The 22732-nt window shown below is 46.3% G+C and overlaps 1 protein-coding gene across 2 annotated transcripts in view; it reads right to left on the minus strand.

Annotated features, from left to right (window-relative positions):
• KCND2 (potassium voltage-gated channel subfamily D member 2) overlaps window positions 1–22732 on the minus strand; it is a 476195-nt gene that overhangs the window by 12200 nt on the left and 441263 nt on the right. For both annotated transcript variants that reach the window (XM_072783313.1, XM_072783314.1), the window contains exon 2: window positions 5762–5924. In XM_072783313.1, the coding sequence (XP_072639414.1) occupies window positions 5762–5924 (163 nt within the window). The remainder of the gene's footprint in view (window positions 1–5761; window positions 5925–22732) is intronic.

Here is a 22732-nt window from a genome sequence, read left to right on the forward strand (position 1 = left end):
AAATGAAACCAACGACGGGTTCTGTGGTCAAGAAAAGTTTGGGAAATGCTGAGAGGTTAAAAGGGTTTCTTTGCCGTTGGATTCCTTACCATGTATTGTAGATGTTCATTGTGAAGACAAAAGGGGGGATACAAGTATATAATTTTTTCTCATACTCATCTGACCAGAACCCTTTTACTGTGGAGTAGTCGGAGGCCCAGTATGCAGTGGTTTCAACACGCAGATTGTCTTTTAATTGCACCAAGTGACATTACATAAACTTTACAATGTATCCTCTGGAACAGAGGCCGGGGACCCAGTTGGAGAAAGATATACAGGATAAGCCAAAAACCATTGAGACGGCAATGTTCTTAAATGCCATCGATCTTCTAAATGAGGTCTGAGGTAGATTGTGGGAAGTTACTGGACCACGTTACTGGCAAATCACAAAATGTTTTCAATACTTTTGAAGAACAAGGGCATCCTAGGCAGCTTTAAAAGTGAGGCATCGAAGGCCTTCCTCCTTTGCAGTGTGAGGCAATTCCTCACTCCTCAAACATCAGCCCACATGCAGCATATGCCATTTATTCTGGAAATCCTTCCTTAGACTTGTTACCTTCACTTAAAGTTTAGTAAAATGTCTCATGTCGGGGTAGCACATTAAGCTTTATCAGCTTTTACAAATTTAAGGAATTTATTGGCATCTTTCCATTGGTTAAGGTAAATATTCTCTTAGAAATGAGACAAGTTAGTGCCAAATACTAATAAAGAGAGAGGGGGGCGGGTGGGGGGAAGTCAGTGGGAGATAGTCTAGGATTCCCAGCCAGCTCTGGAGTTTGATGAATCGTGGTGATGGCAGGGCTGGGTAGAGATGGTGCCGGCATTGGGGTCAGTGGAAGGGACACCAGACCCGTGGCCCCAAGAGTAGTGAAAGTTCTCTAAGTAGGAAGAGGTAAGAACGGAAAGAAGATACAGGCAGGTACTAGAGATGAGAATGGTGCTTCCCAATATTGTTTCCAACTGGTTCTAGGAATACCCATCCTACGCCGGGGATGGAGGACATTGTCAAGGTGAACGACACCTCATTGTTTATTCTTTCACTTCCTACCCAAGTGTCAAGAGCCTATCGTATGCCCGGCACTGAACTCAGAACAGCAGAGAAGGAGAATACAGTGTGATACACGGTAACAGAGCGTGCATGATATTGTGGGGGAAGAGAGGATGGAGCAATTAATGGTGTCCACATCCGTTAGGAACATTTTCACTAAGTGGGTGATATGGGAGCTGAGTACCGCGCCCTGAGCGGGGTGGGTACATTAGGTGGTGTGGGGATGGAACGGAGACTTAAGGGCAGAAGTAGTTAATTCCATAAGGGCTGAAACAGAGTGGATTTCAAGAAGTATGAAACCTCCAGATTCTTACGTGTGTTCGTGATGGGGCTTCTTAAACTACAGACCAAAAAATCTGGTTATCCACAGAGGCCTGGCGTAGGGCCTGAGTGATAGGTTTTAATATTGGCTAATAATCTAAGAGAGATCATACTCAGGCTTTAGCAGGGTGTTATTTATTTTAATTATTCTAGAATGCTATAGAAATAATCCAATTTGATCATCAATGAATGTCCTAGACAAATGGCTCTAGAGTATGGTTCTCAGGCCAGCGGTATCGCTCTCACTTGGGAACTCGTTAGAAATGCAGATTTGCAGACTGTAATCCCACGCGACGGAATCAAATGCTTCGGGGGTGGGTCTAACCATCTGTGTTTTAACAAGCTCTTTAGATGATTCCAATGTGTCTGAAGTTTGAGAATCACCAAAGCGCGATCAATGAGCACCGGTAACTTCTTTCTGTATCAATGTCAGCATCTTTACGCGACAAGTAAAACATTTACTTCCATTGCACATTGGCTGTACATCGGCCCATTGATTCAAAACTTCTCACTGCATTTAGAATTATCTATAGGAAAATCCCTAAAGATACACGGCTTTAACGATGACAGAATTTTCTCCTCTTTGACTTTAATCAATAAGTGTATAAGCATAAGCAAGTCATCTGTAAAATGGAAATAATAACACTTCTTTTGCAAATTGATTGTGAAAATATAAATAACAGATATAAAGCACCTGGGATATACTAGAAAATCTAGAGAGAGTTGTTGTTTTTGCTATTAGCCTATTAAATTTTATAATTACTATTACTATTATACATGATAATTACTTACAAGTTAGTCTTGTAGATCGACCGGTGTGATTTGTATTGAAGCAGGGTAGGTTCCAAATGTCATTGCATCAACCTGGCTTTATTTTAACAAACACCTTCTACTCCACAAATACTTTTTGAACAACCGAGTGATTAAATAAATCTATTAAAATAGAATTACCTGTGGTGAGAGTGAAGGAGAGATGTCACAGTTCGTCTAGACTCACCCACGGGTTAGTGTTTGGTCAAGAAATGATCAAGGATTGCTAGAAACAGGTAAATGATGCAATCCTTTTAAGAGTGGGGAGAGGGAGTGAAAGTAGAAAGGATCCTTGCTGAGGGGAGAACCTAGAAGAAGGAAAGTATCCCTAAGTGCCCAGGGGAATGTTCTCAAACTTGTATATATTTCATGCTCTCGCTTGAGCTTGGAGTTGAAGATGGGACCAAACACCAAAAAATATGATCTGAAAAACAGTTTGTAATACTTCTTATTTTTAGCCTGACTCTTATTTTTACTGAATGGAATGTTTGCTTGACTGAATTAACTGGCTATTTTTTCATGACTGATATTTGTCAAATCATCCGGTTCCAGATAAACGCAAACTCCCTTAACCACACACTTTTAAGGAACGTTTATTCCGTTTCTTTTTTTGAATCTTCTGGGAAGGAACATAGGAAATATTCCTTACTTACTTCCATACGCATTATTCTTTCATAGATAACTCTGGTCGGTTTATTGATCACAGACTCTTTACTGGACATATCACATTAGGTTATTATATTTGGCTTGATTAATTTCTCTAGCAGCCACACAAAATTCACCACACTACGGCAGAAACTTAGAAGAGAGGAAATATTTTAAAGATACCGAAAATCATTCCTAAAGCACGCTTTTCAATTTAGTGTACTTAAAAAATACTTATTCGTTTATTTTTTGCATTCTGAATTTATTTATGCAAAAAGGCTTCTAAATTATTCTAAGATTTTCCTTACTGATTCGCTTGTTGCAGATGACAAAGTCTGAAGAAAATGCAGATATTTTGGGGTTCGGCCTTTTTGAAAATCAGATTTATTCTTCCTACAGTTTCCATATGGGTGGGGCTTTTGTTTTTGTTTTTGCATTGAGAAAATGAATCACAGGTAGCTCTTATATCAAAGAAGGCATTTCTAGAATGGAGATGGATGGGTCCTGGGGAACTAGGCTTTTTGTAGGATTTTTGTTATTTTGAACAGTGTACACGTAAGCCCAGGAGAAATATTGTAACGTGTGGGCAGAGACACAGTCGTGTGCACGGAAGTCGCTGGTGAGGCGGCCAACTGTGGCTAAAATTTCTCCCTTTCTACTTGCCAAATGTGTGCCCTACATGAGACTACACCTGGTCAGAGGGTGCCTTTGTCTAACCTCTGTTTATCGAATTATCAGTTTCATAGATTCATATTAACCGGACTATCCTACTCTCTACAATAACTAGTTAAAGGGTAGGTACCTGTCCAAAAATGGGGGATTCTCTGAAGCTACAAAAGACACGGCTGACAAAGTGGTTCTTTGCAAACGGATCTGTGCTGGTGGACACGACCGTGTTCTCAGGACAATATGCTCTGTGACTATACTGATTAGCTTAAACTTTCCCAAGAGTTACCTTATGAGATTTTTATACCCTACTAAAAGACTAACATTGTTCAAAAGCTTACTTAAAAGCCTGTTCCAGAATTACCTACAAAGCCAGTTATAAACGGCACCCAAACCTCTCATGATATTTTATAGTCATACTACAGGATTGGGCATCCACAGTCATGGTTATGAATAGTTTCTGGAAATTAACTAAAATAAAATTATCCATAAAGGACCATGAGACGGTGTCCACGAGGAGTACTGAGGATCCAGCACTACAGTCCTGAGGAAACTATAAAAGAGATTTACAGGGATCCCTGGGTGGCGCAGTGGTTTAGCGCCTGCCTTTGGCCCAGGGCGCGATCTTGGAGACCCGGGATCGAGTCCCACGTCGGGCTCCCTGCAGGGAGCCCGCTTCTCCCTCTGCCTGTGTCTCTGCCTCTCTCTCTCTCTCCGTGTGACTATCACAAATAAATAAAAAATTAAAAAAAAAAGAGATTTACAAAATTATTTCTAAGAAGCAAGGGCCCTGACTCTAAAGGTGACTATTTTGACAAAATCGAGGAAGGGAAGTGTACTGACATTTAGTTTTTCTGAGAAGCAGTCTCCTATAGTGTTTGAGGGTATGAACCTGGGAGCCTCGTGGGCTTGGATTGAATGGTGGTTCTTAAATTTATGGAGTATGTGCCCCTAGAACTTCTCAACTTCTGGATACCTTAGCATCCTCATTTGAAAAATAAGAATAATTATGACGACTCACTCCCAGACCCATGAAGACAACATGAATCATTTTTCAAAGACACCAAACCAGTACCTGGGACATAGTAAACCAGCAATAAATGTTACCTATCTTTAGCATTATATTGATTTCTATACATGTGCGTATGTTCTTCACCTCCCTGTGAGGTAGGTATGTCTTCCCCTTGTACAGTGGTGTATGCATCCTGCTTCCTTGTAGAGGGATTAATACCTGGCACGAAGTGCAGAGAATCAGTCAACTGCTGGGCCAGGAATAAAACTCCGCTACCAGTGATCAGATTTCTCCTACTTCCTGGGTCAACTATTGAAAATATCTGAGACGTATCTTAGTTCCTTTTAATAGTCCTTGTCTACTGGAACCAGCTTGACCCCTGATGGATCGAGAGACTAAATGAATCGGGTCTAGAAATCTGACTCTGATAAAATTTGCCAGGAGTCTATCTTTGATTTTACTACCATCATTAGCGCTGTTTACTCCATGATTCCTTCTCTCTGCTCCGATTGCACAGTAGGATTATATTTCCCTGCCCACTTTGAAGTCACACATGGCTGTGTGCTTACTTTGGCTAGCGCGGTACAAGTGGAAGGGGGCCTGGCCTACTTCCCGGAGGAGGTTTTAGGACTCATTGTGATTCATCATGTCCTGCTACCCCTGCTTCAGTGATTGCAGAGGCACCTCGTCAAGATGGGAGTCCCCACGGCCGTCCCAGTCGTGGACCTGCAGCATGACTGAGAAATATTCCTTCTTGTTTTAAGACACTGAGATATTAAGGTTCTTTCTTTCTTTCTTTCTTTCTTTCTTTCTTTCTTTCTTTCTTTCTTTCTTTCTTTCTTTCTTTCTTCTTTCTTTCCTTTCCTTTCCTTTTCTTTCTTCCTCCCTCCCTCCCTCCCTCCCTCCCTCCCTCCCTCCCTCCCTCCCTCCTTCCTTCCTTCCTTCCTTCCTTCCTTCCTTCCTTCCTTCCTTCCTTCCCTCCTTCCTTTTTCTTTCTTCCCTCCCTCCCTCCCTTCCTCCCTTCCTTCCTTCCCCCCCCTTTTTTTTTTTAACTGTAGTATAACCCCTGGATTTGAAGAACCGATTAGTATAACCTAGCATGTGCTGACTGATGCAACTACCGATGCCATCTGGAACACCGAATAGCCTGTAAAGGATTTTCAAGCTCACTCTAAAAAGTGGGAGATGCTAAATCATGGTTGCAAGAGCTGAATACACACCTTCTGTGCCCTCCGTTTGTCTGCTCGTTGATTTTGGTGGTAGATTCGACTGAAGTTAGATACAATCACTGGAACCGGCAGAGCAATGACCAAGACCCCGCTCAGCGAACAGATGGAGCCAAAAATCTTCCCCGCTATGGTTTTTGGTACCATGTCACCATACCTGGGTTAGAGGGAAAAAAAAAAACAAAACACATAGTTGTAAGTCACGGAATGTGGTTTCTGCCTGCTGCAAGTAGCTTCCTCCCTTAATTCAAATGAATGGGACCAGTTGATCTACTTCATGACAACAATAGACATGGGTTAAGACTGTAATAAAGCAGAAATCATTAAAATTGCCTCTCACTCTTGCAGGAATTGATTCTAACATTTAGAGATCTCTTGACTGGAAAATATGTCAAGCCACATGACGTAATGATAGTTCTTCCATGTGTCCTTCAAATAATATGACAAAGTTCTTTATATTTATTTATAGCCCGTACTTCCAAGCTGAATTTTGTAATCTAGATAACATCCTTTCCCACTTAATTCTTTCAGCATTAGATTGGTTATGAAATTCAAGTAGAAAAAGTGGTATGGCGCATTCCTTTTATCAGATGTAATCACTTAAAAAACAAACTTTCCAAGGTCTCATTAACCTTCGCTTGTTAAATCCAATGGCCATCTCTCCCTGATGATCTTATTCCGTCTCTCATTTGTATTTAATTAGTTTTCTCTCTCTCTGGAACACTTGCTGTTGGCTTCAGCGTTGGAAAATTCCCCTTGTGGTCCTCCTACCTCATTGGCTGCTTCTCCATCTTCTTTTCTGGCTTCTCCCCTCTTTTCTGATTACTAGACCTTGGGGTGCCCCAGGTCGCAGACTCTCACTGTCTCCATTGAAACCCTTTCCTACATGATTTCAGCCAGTCTCCCAGCTGGCGGTCACCTATATGCTGCTGATACCTCAATTTATATTGACAGCCCTGATGTCTATATTGGAAATCAGACTTATATCTTCAGTGGTCTGGTCTGCTTGGTCCTACCCCTGGATTTTGAAGAACTGATTAAGAGCCAACTAAGACAAATTAGCCAAATAGGAACTCTTATTTCTGCCATCCCCAAGTCTGTTCCTCCCACGGTCTATCACGTCCGATTGTACAGAACTGCAAACCACCCAGGTGCTCACACCAAAATCAAAAGAGTTTCCCCCAATCCTCAGTCCCTGCGTCTCGTTTCTGAGCCAGTCCCATTATCATTGACCCAACCAAATTATATCCTGTTCAGGTCTCTTTCCTCAACCTCCATCTTACCACAAGAACCCAACCTGTCAGCATCCCCTGCCTGAGCTGTGGGTAGATACAACTTCTCACCTTCTTACCTCCTTATAGCTTCTTACCTCTTTCATATTCAACATATTCATATTCAACACGGCAGCCAAGTTGTGGTTTTTATTTTATTTTATTTTATTTTATTTATTTTATTTTATTATTATTTTATTATTTTATTTTATTTTATTATTTTATTTTTTTATACATTTATTTTTTATTGGTGTTCCATTTGTCAACATATAGAATAACACCCAGTGCTCATCCCATCAAGTGCCCCCCTCAGTGCCCGTCACCCAGTCACCGCCACCCCCCGCCCTCCTCCCCTTCCACCACCCCTAGTTTGTTTCCCAGAGTTAGGAGTCTTCCATGGTCTGTCTCCCTTTCTGATATTTCCCACTCATTTTTTTCGCCTTTCCCCTTTATTCCCTGTCACTATTTTTTATATTCCCCAAATGAATGAGACCATATAATGTTTGTCCTTCTCCGATTGACTTAGTTCACTCAGCATCGTACCCTCCAGGTCCATCCACATCGAAGCGGTTTTAGAATGGAGATCGCACTGCTACTACTTTGCTTAAACCTTCTAATAGGCCTGGAGCTAAAATAAATCCAAAGTGCCCACTTTCATCTCCGAGGGCCCGTCTTGTTTAATTACTGCCTGTATTTCACGCCTCCTCCCACCCAGGGCGCTGTCCTCCGGCCACACTGGCCACCTGGCTTCCTGCCCACATGTGCGGCCACCAGATTGTCATTGCGCAGGTTGAGACTTAAATGTGTCCATTCTGTAAGTACTTTCCTGGCCACCTTAACCGTATTGATCTTCTCTCCCCTGATTCTCTGTAACATTTCCCCTTTGCGTGAACTCACAGTACTAGGAACACATGATATTTTATGATTAGCAGATTTATTTTTTGACTACCCACCTGCCCTGCTGGCATCAAAATATAACCCTGACTGAGCAGGATCTGCTCCAACTAGCGTCTCACCAGCACACAGCAGGCTCCTACTAAAGAGGAGTTGGAGAATCCGTTCTCCCTACCACACCGATACAGAGATCTTCTAGGATCCACTTTTGGGGAGGGGGAAAGAAGGTCTTTTGATCACATGACTGCAGAAGTGACCCAGCTATGCCTATGGAGCCCCAGCTACTCCATGCTCAGTTTGGGGCTCGCTGGGGGGGGGGCTCCCCACTCTGAGAGGAGCTCAGGGGTTGGAATCCAGACTCCGGGAGGTTTAGGAGGACTTGGCGTTGCATGATATCTTGAAGGGTGGCCTAGGAAATGATCACTCTGAATAACGCTGTTTTGTAGGAAAACATTTGTGTGTCAGTACGGAAAGGCAAGTTGTGGAGGGACAGGCCCGGGAAAGGCAAGAGCGACAGCAGGCCCCACTGACTGGCACATGTGGCGACCCGGGTCCAGGCTCTGGGCCTTGCTTCGAAGGCTCAGTTGTTCACTCCTGTCAGTGTTGGCGGGGGTCAGCAGTTGAGCTAATTCCCTGCAAGTAAAATTCCCACAAGATTCTGGCATCGGGACGACAGGATTAATTTATAGTAAAACCAACAAACAAAAGAAAACATTAGAAAAAAACCCAGGAATTGGAATGCCGTGTCCAGATGAAACAGGGTCCGTCAGGGAGGTTAAATCATAATCTGAGGTTTATGTTAGTAAGGAAACAGCCACACATCAAAGAATTTATAAGGTGGACCAAAAAGTCTTGGGGACTTTCTTACTATAGGATCTGTCCACGGATTGGAGGACGGACCCCGTGGACCATGCCGTGTGCCCGCGAGCCAGTCCGGCCGCCGCGGCTCACGCTGTGCCCAGCCACATCTTATAGGCCTCTTTTCACTCATGATGCAGAAGGTCCTGGAAAAGTCTAAAACTCACACACGTACGAGCTGCTTTTCCAGAAAGCGATTTGATTTTAATGTCTACCCGTCAGGATCCAGAAAGTGTTTCCCAAAGGGGGGAAAATAAATAAAACCCAACTATATTTGTGCTGGCCAGAATAGATGAGCCCTGGGTCCGTGCAACTCAAATAAACTTTGTGGGATATAAATACGTAAAATAAAACAAATGAGATAGAGGAATGAATCCAGAATACTTTCCTGCCCCCGTCTCTCTCAGAGATTTTTAAAAATTATTATTTATCTGCTACTTTTGGTATCGGGGGCCCGTTGCATCACACTAGCGGCCGCGGCCTGCGCTCTTGGAGTTGAGTGAAAATTGAGGGTGAGACTGTGCGGCTGGGACCCAGAGCTCAGGGGGGCTGAGGGGGCAGGTGCCGCAGGGTGGGGGGCAGCAGCTGCTCAGAAAGCCGCCCCTAAAAGAAGCCTCCGGGGGCTGTGAGCCAGCAGGTGAAGCAGGCTGTGCTGGGAGGCCGCTCGCTGGGGCATCAGCGCTGCCCCTTTCTGCATGTGGACAGCGGGCAGGTGGGCATCGCGGGGCAGGCGGGCATCGCCGGCGGACGGGGGACCTGCTGCTTGTTGCTCAGGGGGCGGAAACCGGGAAAGCGGACTTTCTTGTTCCTTTGGTGACAAAAGGGCACAAAGGAAGGAGATGCGCCAGCTTGCGGAAGGGCAGAAGTTGGCAGTTCTAGAAGGTTCCTAAGGGATGTGTGGAGAGGGGGCCGGACCCAGGGCTGCGGGGGCCGGGGCGGGGGGGGCAGAGGCTGCCACTGGGTGCCCAGGATGCTCCGTGGGCGCCTCAGGGGACCCCGGGGGCACGCCCCCGCCTGTACCCACTGCTCCTTGGGGTCCGCCCTCCCCCCTGCCCTCCACCCCTCTGCTCTGTGGCGTCTCCGCCCCCTCCCCCTGCCCCTTGGAGTCCCCCGCCCCCTCCCCCCTGCCCCTTGGGGGCCCCCTGCCCCCCGCTCCTTGGGGTCCCCCCACCCCCTGCTCCGTGGGGTCCCCTGCCCCGTCTCCCCTGCCCCTTGGGGTCCCCCGCCCCCTCCCCCTGCCCCTTGGGGTCCCCCTGCCCCCCGCTCCTTGGGGCCCCCCCACCCTCTGCTCCGTGGAGTCCCCCGCCCCCCTCCCCCCTGCCCCTTGGGGGCCCCACCCCTTGCGCCTTGGGGTCCCCCTCCCCCTGCTCCGTGGGGTCCCCCCGCTCCCTCCCCCCTGCTCCTTGGGGTCCCCCTCCCCCCTGCTCCGTGGGGTCCCCCGCCCCCTGCCCCTTGGGGTCCCCGCCCCCTTGCACCCCTCCCCTGGGGGCACCCTGGGGGTTTGCAGCAGGAGGCGGCGCCCGGCGCGGCGGGTGTGCCCGGGGCAGGGGTCGCGGCCGAGGCCCACCGACCCGCTGTCTACACCGCGCGGACTGTGCCTCCCGGGCTGCGGGCTGCTCCGGGTCGTGCTGCTTTTATTCCAAGTGAAAGACGCGCCTCATCTCTCCTGCCTCCCGGTCCTTAAATTGACGCTAAGCCCGGGGCACATACTCTAGTCTCTGTTTTCTTCAGGATGTCGCATTATGTCCCCAGTCTTTAAAAAGCGGTTCCCAGGGGCCCCCTTGGGCCCAGGCCGTGACCCCGGGTCCCGGGATCGAGTCCCGCGTCGGGAACCCCAGGGATCCTGCTCCTCCCTCTGCCTGGGCCTCTCCTGAATAAATACATAAAATCTTCCTAAAAAGCCCCCCCAAACCCCAAAATCCATTTCCCCAAAAGATTGACCCAGAAACATTATATAGATGTGGCTTTGTTTTGAGAGATATTTTTTTCTTTATTTAAAGAAAATTTGTTAAAAGATTATAAGGACTTGTACCATCTACTAGGATCAATACTGAATTTCTGAAAGATAGGAGGAAGCAGGAGGAAGGCCAGCAGGACAGAGCATCCCTCTCCAGAAGCAGGCCCACCTGGACGGTGCTGTGGGCAGGAAGCCCCCCCCCCCCCCACTGCTTCTCACCTTTCTCACTTTGGCCCATGTTCACCTGAGAAATCAGTCCCGCTTCTTTCTGCAGTTTTTTTTTTTTTTTTCCACCCTGGACATCTGCCAAACCTTACGTTTATTGCCTCTTTCCCTCCTCCTGTCAGTTAAAAAGGTACGACGTGGAGGTATCATTCACATAAGAGATATTAATCCTAAATTTGCACATACTGCCCAAAACACTTGGCTAAAATGACATCTTTCGCCACATGTTAAAGGTCATATTGAACGGAAGATCAATTCCCCAGAAGAAATTCAATGATTGGTTCTTGAAGATTTTGATCTCAAATGTCAACCCAAAGCTTCTGCAAAGTACTTAAATGGTGGCATGGCCCGAGTGACAGAAAACTGGCTAAATCTGGTTAATTCAGACAAACAAGTAGAATGCTTAAATCATCCATCCACCTCTCCATCTTAGTTTATCGAGTAATATGAAAATAGTTTAGAAAGTATGTGCGATTTTTAGACACAATACAATGTAAACCAAGTTTTATTAACATCCACTCCATTTTCCCCTTTTTCCCCAAAAACCAAAATGCCTAAAGTGCAGTTGTCTTCAGGTCTCACACGGAGAAATATTTCCTGGAATTTTCTTATGCAGTGTTCAAACACAATACTGTTAGCTTCCTAGTCCTATTCATATCATTTCTATTTTTTTTCTTCTTTTTTATTTGAAGAGTATAAATGTAGCCTCGTTTTATAAAGGAGAGATGTTATATAAGCAAACCTCCCCAGCTAAGGGATGACTTTTCATCTGTGAAACTATTTCCCATGGATACTCAGAAAGAAAACAAAGCCATGTATTTTATAAACACTCCTGGAAGGTGGAAAAGATCTTCATATGGCAGGAAGGAAAGGCTGATTTAAATATAAACAGTGCCTACTGTAGCTCAAGCTCTCGCTCTCCCTTTTTTCCTCTTCTCAGTGAAAACGTCTTAAATTGCTACGTATAAGGAATCGAGTGGAGGGATCCCATGCAGCTGCGTGGAACTCCGGGAGCATCCTGTCCATTGCACAGGGCAGGTGCTGGTTCAATAAGCCCGGCACAGTAGGTTAAAACACACACACACACACCCCAAAACCCTGCGCCTTCACATGGTACATTAATCTGTATTTGGGAACAGAAGTATTTGAAAAAAAACGTAAGTAAATGGCTATGATGTGTCTGAACGCGTCTCCCCCCAGATTCTTACCCTGAAATCCTAATGCTTAATAGGAGGTGGAGGCTTTGGGAGGCGATTCGGTCAGGAGAGCAGAGCGCTCAGGAACGGGACTGGTGCTCTTATAAAAGGAGATCCTACAGGAGATCCTACAGGCCCTTCCCCAGGTGGGTTCACGGCCCGCAGGGCAGCGTATGGCCCGGGAAGAGACCCTCACCGAACCTGTTGGTAACGTGACCCTGAACGTCTCAGCCTCCAGGACGGTGAGAAATACACTTTTTAAATATATATAAACTACCGAGGCTGTGGTAGCTTGTTATAGCAGCCTGACTGGACTGAGACAGTATCCTTAAAAAATTAAATGAAAGTGGAATGTGCAAGAATAACCTGGTAAAAGCTATTAACTGATGCACGTGTGTGTGTGTGTGTGTGTGTGTGTGTGTGTATTTGAATCACTGATTTTGTGCTTGAATTTTCTCCTAGACACACCTACTGGCCAGAGAGGTCTGCAAAATCCTTTCTTCTGACCCGAAGGCTGGGTCACCCCTCAGCTCATGAGTCTACCCCGTAGGGTCTCAGGAGCTAGTCATTCATGGATTTTCTGCTATCGGTTTGGCGTTCTGGAAGGATCACAGCTTGATGGCTGATTGTTATAGTAGCTGCAACGCTAACAAACAGCAAATGACTTTTTCTTTTTTTAAGTGCTGCTCTGAAACACCTGCTCGTGGCTCACACCTTGTTTGCCAGAGGGGCCCTCGGATTACTTCAACAGTAGGAAGATTTCTCTTTGACATTTTAAAATCAATGTTTGCCTAAAAAGCTGCTTTGATTTTCCTTCTGCCTCTCTGGCCTGTAGGATTAATCCTACACGATCCTAGCTGTGTGGAAAGCTTGAGAATTTTTTTGGGGGGATTATCTCACATGTATAGTTATTTAAAGTATTCTGTGTTCTCTCTTGTTTTGTTAAGTCTAAGCCAAACTGTTAGCTACTCTTCTTTTAAAAGTGTATGCTTCCTTTTCCCTTTTTCTACTCTTCTCAACTTCAATGATTTTAGCATCTGCTAGAAGAAAGGAGCGGCCAGAGGATGTCCCACCTGAGTTGGAGGATCTTAACCAGGAACCGACGGGTTCTTAAGGAATTCATGGATAAAATTCAAGTGGGTCAGAGAATCCCATGATAGCGCGTCTTCCTAGGCATTTTCCTAAACGTTTTCGGAGCTTTTATTAAATTATAAAAAGGTTTCGGTTCAACTAATGTCAAACGCTTTGGCTTGCGTAGGTAAGGGTATGTCAATCAACGTCACCTGTTGTTGATAGAGATGTTTGAACACACACAGCACAACGCAGACGCTGTAAACATCACCATCATTTTACAACTGCAGAAATCCCAAATACCCACTAGGGGGCATAAAAACCTAAATGAAACTTTGGAAACCAACCAGGATCTTTTTTGGGTTTTGTAAGCTGAGAGAAAAGTATTTCCAGTAAGTCGCCTGTACCAACTCCTTATCTTTGCCCACACACATCCAATATTTAGGATATATTTTGGGCATCTTATTTCTCTGGAAATAGTCGAACAGGACAAAACCTCACCCATTTCATAGATTATCTATTTTCATGGTGTTTCCAGAAAGGATGCAAAATAATTCTGACAGCATTTTCTATTTCTTTCAGAGAGATGAGGTACATTTGTGTAACAGGAGATATCACTAAAGCATAGTTTTGAACAAGAAGCCCTTTAGCCAAGACCCTTCGTGTGAAAATTAAGGGAAATGAACGAACGGACGGGGTTTGCATCTAGAGAAGTGGAAAACTGAGGAAAGGGCCAAAATGCTTTTAGCACATCGGCTCCCATTTCTACGCCAACCTCTCAACATTAGAGTTGAGTCTGGCTTCCTTACTGTCTGCCTCCAGCTTGTGCCTTTTTCTAAAACAAATTCTTTTCTGACTCATGTTTCTTCTCTTGTTTTTTTTTTTTTTTTTTTTTTTGGTTGTTGTTTTGTGCCTATTATATGATCCGATGAGGTTTTACAGGTTATAAATGCAACATACGACTAGGAGACTAGGACCTAATATCCTAATGAAGTGCTTTTTTTTTTTTTCTAAGTGAGTCTCATCAGTGAAAGGCTTTATACTCTCCTTTAAAAAGAGTGTTTTCTTATTTTCAAAGTATGCTAATCAGGGCCTACATTTGCGACATTTACTTCCTCTTCATTTTCACTAAAGTTTTAAAAATGCAGGAACAATTGGTTATTGTGAGGCGCAGCATTATAAAAACCCTGGGAGCTGACTGTCCCAGCTGTAGGACCACCGGAAGTGCTTTCTCCCGCTTTGGGTTTTTGAGTCTTTGCTGCCTGGAGCGATCCTTTCACCCTTACATAGCTTAGCGTCTGCTCCTGTCATCCTCCCGCATAAAAGCCTTCGTTGTTGCTCTATCACCTGCAGGAAAAAGCTCCAGCTCCTTAGCATGACACACACGGCTCTTCACGCCTTGGCCATCTCCTCCTCCTCTGCTCACCCAGCACACCCCACCCCGTGTTCCAATGAGAACAAACCACTTCCAGTTGCTGCAGTGTGTTATGTCCTCCCATTCCTCCATGCCTTTGTATAGACTGTCCTTTCTAGAATATCCCTCTCGGCATACATCCTCTGGGTGGCCTCCCAAGGTACATTGATAGAGCTCAAGGATCGGTTCTTATTTGAAGAACTTCTTGACCCGCTTTATCTTTGTCCAATCAGAGTCCTGTCTTCCCTCCCTGCTGCCTCCAATGCTGCTTTTGCAACTAATGAAGGAAAATTAGTTTTTTTTTCAAGGTCTGTGTTCTCTCTCTAAATGAGGAGGTCCACGAGGTCAAGGATCATGTCATCGTTATGAGCCCTAGTCTAGCACAGACCTTGCCCAGAGCTGAGCAAACAGTGGAGACCCAGTAAATGTTTACTGCTTTAATAAATCCTCCAGGGAGAGGTCTGATGGTAAACCATACGTACGGGAGGGAGTGAAGGGGAATACGCTTCCCCTGCTCTTGCCCTTCTCACGGATTTCCTTTCTTTCTCTAAACCTGGCACCATCTCTTTTCCTCAGTGTGTCTAAATTCCTCCTTGGATACTTAGATGATATGCCCAGAATAACCTAGTTCTACACTGTCAATTAATCTCACCTTTTACACCCAGAGAAATCATTTTTATTTAACTTAACATGATTTTAAATGAACAGAGAAGGCGAGAGAACTGACAATTTTCCAATTCCTACTTGTTTTCCATCATCACATGCTTGACCAACACGTACCCTGCTACAATTTCAAAATACCTCCCAAATTTGACAGATTTTGCAATCCTCAAATGCCCAGCGATGTGAATGAACAGGACTTATGGTTCCCTCAATCTCACATATCATCCTGGGAAATAGCCGGGTCTTCCCATATCTCTCTAATCTCGAAGATGCTGCTAATCTTAGATAGTGAACACTATCAATTCTCTGAGAATTCCACTGTTTGGTGTCCATTTTTCTTAACTTGATCCTTTGCAGTTATGCCCCGGGAGTATATTGGAGGAGGTCTGCTTGTCTTCCCTCAGATGAAAGTTAATCCATCAGGCACCTCAACGTGCTGGTGAATGGCTGGTTGTTTCGGCTTGGAGCCCATGACACCAGCTTCCAGAGGATGCCTGTCGTGGCTTTGCATCTCAGGGGGTTTCATCTTCGACCCTACCAGAGCTGCTCCCACACTGAGGCCTCTCTTACCCACCACGGTCACTTCCTCCCTTCCTGTCCTTTGAAAGGTTACTTGTGGGAGGAAGCTCCCTGCGCTGTGTGAGTCCAAGTCACTGCTGCTGCCCTGCAGGCGGTCATCCAAGGAGCCAGGGTGACCCAGGGCCATTTCCACAGTTCTGTTCATAAGTTTGTTTTCTTATAACCAGCCACCTATGGTGCTTGCTGATACCATCAACATTATTAATCGCCTACAATCCATCCTATGACTACTAAGCGCCTTTGCCATGGGAAGAAGGAGGAGAAGGTCCCCAGAGTCATGCCTGCAGTGCCGGTCTTATGGAGGAAGTCAGTTAGGCAGCAGAAGAGCATGAAGTGGAGATGTTTATCCTGAAAGTTTTCATTTCTTTCCACCTGAGTTTACACAGTCTCAAACCTATTAGCACATTATAGGCCTCATGACGCCTTTAAGATGTCTTTAAGTATTTACCTATTTTATTTCGGACTGTACTTTTTAAATTACTTATAGATTATCTAGTAATGGCCTAACACATCTCTTGTTTCTAATTCTGCCCAGGAAGGCCTGATAGTTTTGCCACCTCTTGCCTAGTGGAGCTTTACAGAAGAGAATGCGGAAGATTCTGCTGCCCTGGAGGGAAGATCTGCCCTCTTTGAGGGCAGGGAATTAGGCTCTGTTTTGACAGTAGCAGTGTCTGGCCGAGACCCAAATGCAGGTTGTGTCCGTCCTGTAGAGCTGGGCGCTGGGAGATCCAAGGTCAAGGCACTGTGGGGTTAGTGTCTACCGAGAACCCTCTTCCTAGTTCATAGGGGACTGTCCTTTCGCTATGTTCTCACACGGTGCAGGGGCAAGGGAGCTCTCTGGGCATTAATCCCACTCATGAAGGCTCCACCTCATGACCTGATCACTGCCCCACCCCCAAGGCTCCATTTCCTAAGATCACTACACTGGTAGGATTCAACATATGAATCTGGGGGGACCCAAACATTCAGTCGATAGCACGATCTAATCGCAACCCCATGAATGTCCTGGTGCCCGTCACTCAGCTGACCACCCTGGGCACGATCTAGGCTCCTGTTATCTATCTTGTGGCAGAGGTGAGGATCGGGTCTGTAGCTCACCATCCAAGGCCATTTCTCACAAGTCATACAGCCAGGTGGTGGTAGGCCTGCCTTGCTCCTTCTTCACTTGTGCATGGCTCCGCCTCCTCACTCACTCGGGACTTCTTCCCTGCTAAAAATCCCAAAATTCTTTAGGCGTAAATAATTTAATATGACTATGCTTCGTGTAGAGAGTCACAGCTGTTTAAATACAAAAGGAAAGCAGAACAGAGAAGCTGTGATTTAACCTCCCGAAGACAGCCAGGTACTTCTACTATAATTCAAGTCTTCAGTTTAACCTAGAAACTCTCTATATCCTTAAACAAACTGTTTTTGATGAGAATTCAATGGCCTGTATTTACATTAGAGATGCTTTTGGAGAACAATTCTATTCTGTTCAATGTGAGACAAGGTTATTCCCGAAAATTAAATGAAGATATTGCATGCATTTCGTGTTTAGATTCTTTTGCCTCTTCTTCTTAGGCAATTAAAGCATTGATTGAATGGCCATTCTTTCTATTAATTATGTAAGTTAGGGTGTATCCCAAATAAGCATAAATGAAGATGGTCTTGAATAAATTCGTATCTCTACCTCTACAGGTCTAAGTGGTCAGATTCCTATATGAAAATGCTCCTGCGTTTGCATTCTGATTTTAGCTAGGTAAAAAAATGGTAATAATAAGATAAAATAAGTAAAAATGAAACAAAAAAGTACACCTGCCTAAACATAAATGGACTAAAGAGAACCTTCTATAAAGCAAGTCATTTTCCGGGTGCCTGACTGCAACTCTTGATCTTGGGGTTGTAAGTTTGAGCCCCACTTCGGGTGTGAGATCACTTAAAAATTAAGCCTTAAAACACATTAGTTTCCTGATGTTTCAATTTTAAGGAAAAAAAAAAGGAAACAAAGGAAGTGCAAATAAGCTGAAATCGGACGCTGAAGGTGAACCATTCCAGAACACATAGCACCTTCCAGCACATAAAAGGCCTAATTTCTTACATCTCCTTGTATGTTCCTATTGACACTTCATTTTTCTGGAAATGAGGTTAGAGCATAGACACGATAGCTTACTTCTAAGGTCACTGAGGTCATGGGACTGTGTGTACCCAGGGTCTGGGCGTGGAGCCACCGCAAGGGTTCCCAGCAGCGGGGCCCCGCGAGGAGGCCGAGGGGCTGGGGTGGCTGAGAAGCGGTGGCCACCGCCGGAGCTGCGGCAGAAGGCCCAGGACCTCCCCCTCCAGGCTGGGGGGCGACGGAGGACATGGCCCTGGGAGCCCGCGGCGGACGCCTGCCTTGGGGAAGCCTGGGAGGGGTCGGCTGCTGCCTTAGAAGAAGCCAAGGAGGCCCAATAGCCCGGCCCTCGGCCTGCCCGTGCCCCCCACCGGCCACTGCTCCTGCCGCCCCAGTGGGTCGGGGCGCCCAGAGGCGACACGGAGGGCACCCAGGGCTCCCGGGCCGGCCTGCCCACCTGGCGCAGCTCAGCCCCGGGGCCTTCTCTCCAAGGGCTGGCACTGGGCTCCAGCACCCCCACCCCCCCCCCGCCCCGGAGCGGAGAACCACATGTGGCCAGAATCCAGTCCCCAGGTGCCCGGGCCTCCAGGGTGGGCGGCTGCCTTGGGCCCAGGGCCTGACCCCGGGTCGTGGCATCGGGTCCCGCACAGGGCTCAGCTCCCTCTGCCCGTCTCTCTGTCTCTCTGTGTCTCTCTCATGAATAAATAAATAACATCTTTAAAAAAATAAATTAAACACAAGGAGGGATCTTGTGGCTCCACCGTGGATGCCATTCACAGGTGTGGCAGGGATTCTCTTTTCTTTCTTTTTTTTTTTTTTTTTTTAGATTTTATTTATTTATTCATGAGAGACACAGAGAGAGAGGCAGAGACCCAGGCAGAGGGAGAAGCAGGCTCCCTGCGGGGACCCCGATGCGGGACTCGATCCCGGGACCCAGGGTCACAGCCTGGGCCCAAGGTAGCCGCTCAACCACCCAGATGTTGAGCCACCCAGGCGTCCCTGGGATTCTCTTCGAAAATGTGTTTCACAACTTGATGTTTCTCCCACTAATGGGAGCGTGTGACCCGGGATGTTGGCGGCTGTGGGGTGAAGCCTCAAGGCTTAACGTTGAAACAGCAGAAGAAACATCCTGAGACATTCCTCAGAACATTGGCTGGTTTTATAAATACACATACGGTTGCCTGCTGGAATGAAAGCCCCGAAAGTGGTGAACTTCCACACAGAAAAAAAGAAAGGAGGGATCCCTGGGTGGCGCAGCGGTTTGGCGCCTGCCTTTGGCCCAGGGCGCGATCCTGGAGACCTGGGATCGAATCCCACGTCGGGCTCCCGGTGCATGGAGCCTGCTTCTCCCTCTGCCTGTGTCTCTGCCTCTCTCTCTCTCTCTCTCTCTCTGTGTGACTATCATAAAATAATAAAAAAAAAAAAAATAAAAAAATAAAAAAAAAAAAAAAAAAGAAAGGAGCCTAAGGCTTAAAGCAAGTATATTCCTCTGAAATATATCTTCCTTCCTTCTTTTCTCTTTCCCTTCTTTCTTTCCTCAAAATTGTATCTGGTTCTAATAAGGAGTGAGGTACTTCCACACTGATAAGAGATCTAATACTTGGTTCTTTCCCCCCTCTCCCCCCTGAAAAGGTCTCCCAGTGAAGGGAGGTCGGTAGAGTAATAAATAATTGAACTCTCAGGATCTCAGGTTTCTATATATTTATGGCTTTTTTCCTCCTCTCTCCCAGGTGCCCAAGGTTATTGCTTGCGTTGTGCTCTCTATGATCCCACTTCTACTAGAAATAATTAATTATCTCGTTTTCGGGGCTGGGATCCGCGGGAAGGAGGAGCGCACCTACAGGCCTACTCTCTTCCACCCTGAGCAAATCTCCTCTCCTCGGGCCCAGTTCTATCTGGACTGTTTTTTAAAAGAGAGGTGAACAAAGTCATAGGTTGCCTTTGTTGTTCCTGATAAGCTCAGTTAGAGCACTTTCTTTTTTTGGGTGAAGGGCAAGATGGGAATCCTTTAGGCTTGGTCGCAGGACCGAGGGCCTCTGCGACAACTACTCTGCTTTGTCGTTACAACGCAAAAATAGCCCTGGATAATCCATAAATGAGCGAGGGGGATTACAACCCAGTAAACATTTCAGTGTGCATAAATAAATAAAAAAACTGTGGACACTGAAATTTGAATTTCATATGGTGTTATGTGTCAAGAAACATTCTTCTGGGGTTTTTTTCCTGACCATTTGCACACGGGAATGGTCTCCTGCGATCTCCAGCTGTGTTAGAGCAGGAGACGGGCTGTCTTTGATCTGGGGCTCCCAGGTTCCCCACCTCCGACTAAGGGGGCTCATTCTGGGGATAATCAACCCCCTTGGGAAAGCCTGAGAGCTGCCCTCCTGCGGGAGCCTTCGAGGCCTTCCGGCAAAGCCTGGCTCAGGACCGTTGCTCAGTGCTAGGTGTTCACTGCAGGAGCTGCACATCCTGGGGGAGAGGGCAGGCTGGGGAGCCCCTGCCCCCACCCACCACCCACCACCCACCTCCACCAGGGCCCTCCTGCCGTGACCAGGCCTGCAGAGGGGGCACATGGTAGGGGTAGGGGAGCCGGGAGGGCGCGGGTCACCCAGGCCGGGCCCCTAGCCGTGTGACTTTGGTTCGGGGCTAGGGGAGGGATGGGTTATGTGCCCAGCTCGGTGGCCCTCCTCTCGGGGCCACTGCCGGCAGGAAGGGACAGGGACGCAGCAGGGGACAGTGGGAGCACTGGCTCCGGGACGGCAGTGCTCGTGGGGCCGCTGCGGGCTGAGTGCACGTGGACAACGGCTCCACCAGGAGGCAAGATCTGAAGAGACCCCGGGAGGCTACAAGGGACGTGGCCGCAGCGAGAAGAAGGAGGCCTTCGGGGCCCCTGTGGCGGTGCCTGGTCGCCTGGGGTGGGGCGGCTCCCCCAAGCCACTGCCTGGTGACCCTCTCCCCGACTGGAGACCGACCCTGCCTGAGAGTCCTCGCCCCTGCTGAGGCACAGCCCCCAGAGCCCTAACCCCTCAGGCCTCTGAACTCTGCAGTCTCTCGTTGGGATTGACTTCCTACGGCAGATTATTTTCTCGAAGGCAGGTTTGAGAGGTTGGCGAGGTCACGTCCAGAGCAGGCCAGAGGGCCCAGAAACGCAGCCCGCAGCCCTGAGACGCAAACCTGGACGGTTTAAAAAGTTTTACTCGGGGCGAGGTTGTGCCTAGAAAAAGCTTTTCTTCGTGAACTGACTTTTAAAAGGGCCTTGGCTTGCGTAGCAGGGGAGGCCGGACGCTGTATTGATCGCCGCAGACGGAGCCCTAAACGGGACTCGACTGCTGCACGGCGGGGGCTTAATTCTCCTTTCCACATCAGCCTGCAGTGGCCGCGTCAATGTGCATTTATGAAGCCGCCCTCTGTGTAAGGCGGGAGCCCAGGAGCTAATAAACAAATTAGTGTAGGGGAGTCAAAAGGGGAATGTGGCCAACAGGTTTTCTTTTCCATATATTAAAACTCTATTGAATGACACCGGAAGACAAACAAGGTTTTATATAATTTCCTAACTTTACTCATAGTCTTTTTGATTTACTGCCTATGCCTAGCCTGATGCTAATTATTTTTGTATGGTGCTGATTATTTTATATTTTAGAATCAATAAACTGTAAACAAAAATTTTTTTTTGACTTTGTGAGGCTTTCTTTTTTTAAAATTTTTTTTGATTTATTTATGATAGTCACAGAGAGAGAGAGAGAGAGAGGCAGAGACATAGGCAGAGGGAGAAGCAGGCTCCATGCACCGGGAGCCCGACGTGGGATTCGATCCCGGGTCTCCAGGATCGCGCCCTGGGCCAAAGGCAGGCGCTAAACCGCTGCGCCACCCAGGGATCCCCTTTGTGAGGCTTTCTTGTTGAAAGACCCCAAAAGATTATTCTAGATTTGAAATGAGTGAATCATTTCTGATTATGAGCTCTTGCTATCCTAGAAACATGTGAATTTTGAGTGGAATTTTGCTCAGACTTACCACAGTAAGAAAGTAGGAGAGTTCTCTTAGCTGATTATTTGTCTGAATGATCTCAAACGCATTGCACATTTGAGAAAAGTAGGTCTTTTTCTTTTTCTTTCTTTCCTTTTTTTTTTTTTACCAGACTGGTTAGGTATGGATACAAGTTTAACTCCCTCATTATTGATTAATGACAAAAGTCCAATGAACCCACAAGTGGTTTCTAGGAAAGACAGCAAGAAAGAACTTAGATGGAAAGTTACCTGTTGGATTTAATATAAAGTGAGAGAATTTTTTGGCTCCTCTGAAGAGTTGCCACTATACACTTAGTGAAAAAGGGTGCCATTGCTTAAAGAGGAAGTGGGACCGTGATGATATGTGTTCATTTCAAGCCCAATGATCTTTCTCATGATGTATGATGTGCTGTCTCAGTTTTCCTACTCAAAACCAAAAGTAATCTTGCACTAATTATAATTCTAGGGTACTAACATAGTAAGTGACTTCGAGGATAATTTAGAAGAGTTTGCTTTAGTTGTTTTCACACCTGTGTATATATAGAACATCCACCCTTCACGTCTTCTGAGAGCAGGAACATCTCACTCTCAGAGAGGAATGGGTTCAGATAAGAAGAGCAGCCAGCAGCTAAGGGTTATTAACTGGAAGCAAAGAAAGAAGTATGGAAATATTTTCCACGCTTTCATAAATTAGATATGTCAAGTCCAAGTAGTTTTATTTTATTTATTTTTTTAAAGATTTAT

Source organism: Canis lupus, chromosome 18, assembly GCF_048164855.1.
Source record: "Canis lupus baileyi chromosome 18, mCanLup2.hap1, whole genome shotgun sequence".
Taxonomy (NCBI): domain Eukaryota; kingdom Metazoa; phylum Chordata; class Mammalia; order Carnivora; family Canidae; genus Canis; species Canis lupus.